General features: G+C 43.4%; 1 protein-coding gene across 1 annotated transcript; it reads right to left on the bottom strand.

Annotated features, from left to right (window-relative positions):
* Window positions 1-6: 6 nt before the first annotated feature.
* Window positions 7-3,328, bottom strand: LOC112073937 (transmembrane protein 252). Its single transcript, XM_024141174.2, has 2 exons — window positions 2,816-3,328; window positions 7-2,242 (listed from the first exon to the last, which is right to left on the bottom strand). The coding sequence occupies exons 1-2, from the start codon at window positions 3,091-3,093 to the stop codon at window positions 1,948-1,950; spliced, it is 573 nt and encodes a 190-aa protein (XP_023996942.1). The 5' UTR covers window positions 3,094-3,328; the 3' UTR covers window positions 7-1,947.
* Between the last annotated feature and the right edge of the window lie 3,926 nt (window positions 3,329-7,254).

Here is a 7,254-nt window from a genome sequence, read left to right as displayed (position 1 = left end):
GTTGCAGTGGAGAGCAGAGGGTTTGAATGAGCCGACTAGAGGCTGGGTGAGTTGCAGTGGAGAGCAGAGGGTTTGAATGAGCCGACTAGAGGCTGCGTGTGTGTGTGTTTATCAAGTTACGTAATCTGAGACCTAAATCTTCAGCCCCTCTTTTATTGATGAGTTTGATTGTTGTGAAAAGTACATGAATGTGGAGAAAGTTTCAGCTGGGCAGATGTAACAGATTCATAGAGAATCACAGATTTTATGATAAAATATATTTTATTTTTGATAAACATTCTTTGCTTATGAAAGCTCTCAGTGGCTGCAGAACACAGACAATATACGAGTACAATACAACTCCATGTACAACGTTGTGATGTTAACGTACTGTACAGTGCTCTTTGTAAACAGATACACTACATGTCCAAAAGTATGTGGACACCTGCTTGTCGAACATCTCATTCCAAAATCATGGGCATTAATATGGAACTGGTTCCCCCGTTGCTGCCATAACAGCCTCCACTCTTCTGGGAAGGCTTTCCACTAGAAGTTGGAACATTTCTGCGGGGACTTGCTTCTATTCAGACACGAGCATTAGTGAGGTTGGGCACTGATGTTGGGCGATTAGGCCTGGCTCTCAGTCGGCGTTCCAATTCATCCCAAAGGTGTTCAGTGGGGTTGAGGTCAGGGCTCTGTGGAGGCCAGTCAAGTTCCGCCACACCGATCTCGACAAACCATTTCTGTATGGACCTCGCTTTGTGCACGGGGGCATTGTCATGTTGAAACAGGAAAGGGCCTTACCCAAACTGTTGCCACAAAGATGGAAGCACAGAATCGTCTAGAATGTCATTGTATGCTAGGGGGCTTAGCCAGAACCCTGAAAACAGCCCCAGACCGTTATTCCTCCTCCACCAAACTTTACAGTTGGCACTGTGCTTTGGGGCAAGTAGCGTTCTCCTGGCATCCACCAAACCCAGATTCGTCCGTTGGACTACCAGACGGTTAAGTGTGATTCATCACTCCAGAGAATGAGTTTCCACTGCTCCAGAGTCCAAAGGCGGCGAGCTTTACACCACTCCAGCCAACGCTTGGCATTGCGCATGGTGATCTTATGCTTGTGAGCGGCTGCTCGTCCATGGAAAGCCATTTCATGAAGCACCCGATGAGCAGTTCTTGTGCTGATGTTGCTTCCAGAGGCAGTTTGGAACTTGGTAGCTATGCGCTATAGCACTTAGTGGTCCCATTCTGTGAACTTGTGCGGCCTACCACTTTGCGGCTGAGCCGTTGTTGCTCCTAGACGTTTCCACTTCACAATAACAGCACTTACATTTAACTGGGGAAGCTCTAGCAGGGCAGAAATTTGACCAGCTGACTTGTTGGAAAGGTGACATCCTATGGCTGTGTGCTTGATTTTATCCACCTGTCAGAAACGAATGTGGCTGAAATAACCAAATCCACTAACTTGAAGGGGTGTCCACATACTTTTGTATATATAGTGTACCAATATACTCAGAGTCACATCCAACAACGAGCAAAAACAAGCAGGTCTGTGTATTTTAAAGTGCATCAGATTTATAGAGACATCCATACCTAGACTGTCATCYTTCACTAGCATTCTGTAGACATTTGTCTTGATCAACCTGTAGCTCACTGTACTACCTGTTGCTATAGGTTACTACCGTTCAGCCACATATGAGACAGCAAAGATGTTTTCAGGCACATAGTATCTCGGGTCTCAGCAAAAGCTCAAGACAGTCTCATTCCTAGCTATCACTCCCACCTGTCTCCGTTCTCCAGACAACCATGATGCCAGGAGCAGCAGGCTTTGCTGCCATACCTCTCTCTGAGCTGAAAGGGCCATGCCGTTTACATCTCCTGAAAGGTCAGAGGTCAAAGGTCAGGCAGGGAGACACTAGTTTTAAACAGTACACAAAGGTGATGTCATCACCTTCCAGAGTCCACCACCTATCGACCGTCCAGCTCAGGACATGGAACTCTGTCCAAGCGGGAATGTTCTGGTTGCTGCGGAAGCCCCTGTGGCTCCCTGTGTGTCTGCATGGCCATCTCAGAGTAAGCAGGTGGATCTTCATGGTTGAAGGTGTCATCTGGGGCCTCAGAGATGTCCTGGGTGTACAGAGGGGGGGCCAGGTTGAACCTCAGGCCATCTTCAGAGAGCCCCAGCACAGAGTAAGCTGCAGCTGCAGTAGCAGAGATGTGGTTCTGCTGAGACTCCTCATATGAAGGAAGGTGGAAGCTGGGTCTGCAGAGAACAACAGACACATTCCAGGTGTGTTGTTGAAAGGAATGAGGCGTACAGTACATTTTACAACAAATATCATATGTAAGGGCCTATGTTAAGAAACCGTATTATGAGTTCAGTTTATAAACATTTTGACAGCTATCCGGCAATGCCCTAACCCATAGTCTTGTGTACCAAATAGGAATATATAGATGCTGTATCAGTCTCTGTAAAAGTCTCAAATTAATTATTCAATAAATGGAAAATATGAATGATGTACAATGATAAAAAATATAAACGCATCATGTAAAGTGTTGGTCCAATGTTTCATGAGCTGAAATAAAAGATCCAAGGTATTATCCTGAGGCCACTTTTTTTTAGGTATCTGTTTCCCAACAGATGCATATCTGTATTCCCAGTTGTGAAATCCATAGATTAGGGACTAATTAATGTGTTTCAATTGACTGATTTCCTCATATGAACTTACTCAGTACAATCTTTGAAATTGTTGCATGTTGAATTTATATATTTTTTGTTCAGTATATAAGTACTAATTGAATCTGTCGCCAGGTGAGTGAGAGAGCAGAGGCGTACCTGTCAACGGTGTAGACATGGATGTGTGCAGCGGTGTGGTGGCGCCTGCTCCTCTGGTGCTGCCTCTTCCTCTTCATGCCATGGCAGATGGTCCAGAAGACCCCGGTGAGGAGGCACCATAAGCCACAGGCAATGAGGACGTAGGCCAGGATGTAACGCAGGGAGCTGTTGTAGGCATTGTGGAGGGACATCAGGTAGGTCCCCACACAGATGAGGACAAAGCCAAGGGCAGGCAGCACCATACGGGCCAGGGAACACAGGTGCTTCCTCGTATCCATGATAACTGCCTTCTCTCCCTTTCTTAAGGTGATTGCTTTTCCTCTTTTTTCTCTCTCTCTCTCTCTGCAGGTGGAAGGAGAGGTGATGGGAACTGAAGGTTGGTTGGCAGGTTTAGTAGATGGTAGGGTGCTATCAGTACACCTACAGAAGCAGAATGGTGCAGAAGAAACCAAGCGTTTACTGTCGTTCTACTACAGTATGACTGCTAGAAGGAGGAAGGTTCTGTTGTCACGTTGTCCCACTATGGTGATGCAGGTACACTGTGGTTCCTTCCCTCTTTATGCTGTCAGACAAAGGGGAAGGGGTGGAGACTTAAGGAGATGACTGTGTAAAATCAGGATGACTCAGTTTACAGTCTGTTTACCGGGTATTTATGAGGTTACATGGTAAAAGTGATTATGTCTGACTTAGTGAATAGAGAAATACCTGATGAAACTGTCACACCCTGACCAAAGAGAGCTTTTATTCTCTATGTTGGTTAGGTGTGATTAAGGGTGGGTCATCTAGGTGTATTATATTTCCATGTTGGCCTAGTATGGTTCCCAATCAGAGGCAGCTGTTTATCGTTGTCTCTGATTGGGGATCATATTTAGGTAGCCATTTTCCTATTATGATTTGTGGGATCTCGTCTATGTATAGTTGCCTGTGAGCATTATTGAGGTTAAAGTGCAGACTGTCAGCTTTAATTTGAGGGTATTTTCATCCATACCGGGTGAACCGTTTTGAAATTACATCACTTCTTGTACATACAGTTGAAGTCGGAAGTTTACATACACCTTAGCCAAATACATTTAAACTCAGTTTTTCACAATTCCTGACTTTTAATCCGAGTAAAAATTCCCTGTCTTATGTCAGTTAGGATCACCACTTTATTTTAAGAATGTGAAATGTCAGAATAATAGTAGAGAGAATGATTTATTTCAGCTTTTACTTCTTTCATCACATTCCCAGTGGGTCAGAAGTTTACATACACTCAATTAGTATTTGGTAGCATTGCCTTTATATTGTTTAACTTGGGTCAAACGTTTCGGGTAGCCTTCCCCAACCTTCCCACAATAAGTTGGGTGAATTTTGTCCCATTCCTCTTGACAGAGCTGGTGTAACTGAGTCAGGTTTGTAGGCCTCCTTGCTCGCACACGCTTTTTCAGTTCTGCCCACAAATTTTCCATGGGATTGAGGTCTTTGTGATGGCCACCTTGACTTTGTTGTCCTTAAGCCATTTTGCCACAACTTTGAAAGTATGTTTAGGGTCATTGTCCATTTGGAAGACCCATTTGCGACCAAGCTTTAACTTCCTGACTGATGTCTTTTGAAGTTGCTTCAATATATCCACCTAATTTTCCTTCATAATAATGCCATCTATTTTGTGAAATGCACCAGTCCCTCCTGCAGCAAAGCACCCCCACAACATGATGCTGCCACCCCCATGCTTCATGGTTGGGATGGTGTTCTTCGGCTTGCAAGCCTCCCCCTTTTTCCTCCAAACAAAACGATGGTCATTATGGCCAAACAGTTATTTTTTTGATTCATCAGACCAGAGGACATTTCTCCAAAAAGTACGATCTTTGTCCCCATGTCCAGTTGCAAACCGTAGTCTGGCTTTTTTATGGCGGTTTTGGAGCAGTGGCTTCTTCCTTGCTGAGCGGCCTTTCAGGTTATATCGATATAGTACTCGTTTTACTGTGGATATAGATACTTTTGTACCTGTTTCCTCCAGCATCTTCAAAAGGTCCTTTGCTGTTGTTCTGGGATTGATTTGCACTTTTCGCACCAAAGTACATTCATCTCTAGAAGACAGAACGCGTCTCTTTCCTGAGCGGTATGACGGCTGCGTGGTCCCATGGTGTTTTTACTTGCGTACTATTGTTTGTACAGATGCACGTGGTACCTTCAGGCTTTTGCTCCCAAGGATGAACCAGACTTGTGGAGGTCTACACTTTTTTTCTGATGTCTTGGCTGATTTCTTTTGATTTTCTCATGATGTCAAGCAAAGAGGCACTGAATTTGAAGGTTGGCCTTAAAATACATCCACAGGTACACCTCCAATTGACTCAAATTATGTCAATTAGCCTATCAGAAGCTTCTAAGGCCATGACATAATTTTCTGGAATTTTCCAAGCTGTTTAAAGGCACAGTCAACTTAGTGTATGTACACTTCTGACCCACTGGAATTGTGATACAGTGAATTATAAGTGAAATAATCTGTCTGTAAACAATTGTTGGAAAAATTACTAGTGTCATGCTCAAAGTAGATGTCCTAACCGACTTGCCAAAACTATAGTTTGTTAACAAGAAATTTGTGGAGTGGTTGAAAAACAAGTTTTAATGACTCCAAGTGTATGTAAACTTACGACTTCAACTGTAGTCCCCCAATTTGTGGGACCAAAAGTATTAATTTATATGTGTATTAAAGTGGTCGAAAGTTTCTTATTTGGTCCCATATTCCTAGCACACAATGACTACATCTAGCTTGTGACTCTACAAACTTGTTGGAGGCATTTGCTGTTTGCCCAATATAATTGAATGGTAAATAATGTATTGTGTCATTTGAGTCACTATTATTGTAGATAATAATAGAATGTTATATTATAAACACTTCTACGTTAATGTGGAGGCTACTATGATTACAGATAATCCTGAATTAATCGGGAATAATGATGAGTGAGAAAGTTACAGAGGCACAAATATCATACCCCCAAGACATGCTAACCTCTCACCATACAGTGACTGTAATGAACACGAGGGTAGACAGAGAGCTGGTTTCAAGCGCAGGGCGCAGCAGGTGTTTATTGCAAAGGACCACAGGAGGAGGCAGGTAGCTGGGTCCAGGGGCAGGCAGTAGGTCATACACAGGGGGTCCAAAAGGGCAACAGTACAGGCAGGGAAAAGGATAGTAACGTAGTCCGGGAGATCAGGCAATAGGTAAATAACAGGAAATCCAATAGGCTAAAGTACAAGGCAGGGAAAAGGCAAAAGGCTTCGTTAGTGAAGCAGGCAAAAACTATCATGCACGGGAGAAGTAAATTATGGGGAAACCCAGAGCTCTGAAAGGCATGTGTCCCAAAACAAACAATACCTTACAGTGATGGGGTGCAAAGAACTGAACTAAATAGTGTGTGATAATGACATACAGGTGTGTAAACAGTCGATTAGAATTCAGGTGATTGTGATCTGGAGAGTGAGCTGCATTCAGGGGATCTATGTGTTTGAGGGTATGAGTTGGAAGCAGAGGTTACAATAACAATAACAGGGCTGGTTAGCATTTGGGGGGGTGGGGGGGTATGATTTTTATGCCTCTGTTATTGTATCATTTCAAATCCAAAGTGCTGGAGTACAGAGTCAAAACAAGAAAACATGTATCACTGTCCCAATACTGTTGGAGCTCACTGTATTCCCATGTAGGTAGATTGCTCAGAATTCTGAATGTGATGGATCATGCACTATCCCTGATACACGAGCTGGGTCAGGTACTTCACTGGAACTAAAGCAGGGTGGGAACGGAGATACGTGCATCATATCATACCTTGTACCGCTGCACATTGATCTGGTACTGGTTGGTATAGAGGGTTGCCAGGTGACATACGACGCCTTCTGGCGACCATGTTGGAAGACCACCACATCAACTCTTCCGACAACAACAGTTGAGAAGCTACCCCAAGCTACATGATAACAGTGCCTAAAACTACTTGATTCATCACCATGGTCAATTTCTGTGCCGTATGTGGCTGCTCAAACAAGGCATGAAAGACAAAAAAAAAAAATGAAATATGAATACACAATAAAGTAGGTAAGTAAGCATACAATATACAGGAAATATTTAAAAAGTCAGTTCCAAAACCATATTTACATGTGCAGGGTTACTGGAGTGATGGAGGTAGATATGTATAGGGGTAAGGTGATTAGGCAACAGGATATAAGTTAAACAGAGTAGCAGCAGCTTGTATGCGAGTATAAATGTATGTGAGTGATTAAAGTGAGCAGATGATGGAGTGTGTGTGTGAGTGTGTAGGGCCTGTGAGAGTGCATAGAGAAAATAAAAGGTCAATAAAGATACAAGGTAAACTTGGTCAGTGTAGCTATTTTGTTAGCTATTTATCAGTCGTATTGCTTAGGGATAGAAGCTGTTCAATAGGCTGTCGGTGCCAGACTTCGTTACCTCT

This window comes from Salvelinus sp. IW2-2015, unplaced genomic scaffold (genome assembly GCF_002910315.2).
Source record: "Salvelinus sp. IW2-2015 unplaced genomic scaffold, ASM291031v2 Un_scaffold2430, whole genome shotgun sequence".
Taxonomy (NCBI): Eukaryota; Metazoa; Chordata; class Actinopteri; order Salmoniformes; family Salmonidae; genus Salvelinus; species Salvelinus sp. IW2-2015.
This window is presented reverse-complemented; position numbering and strand designations above follow the sequence as displayed.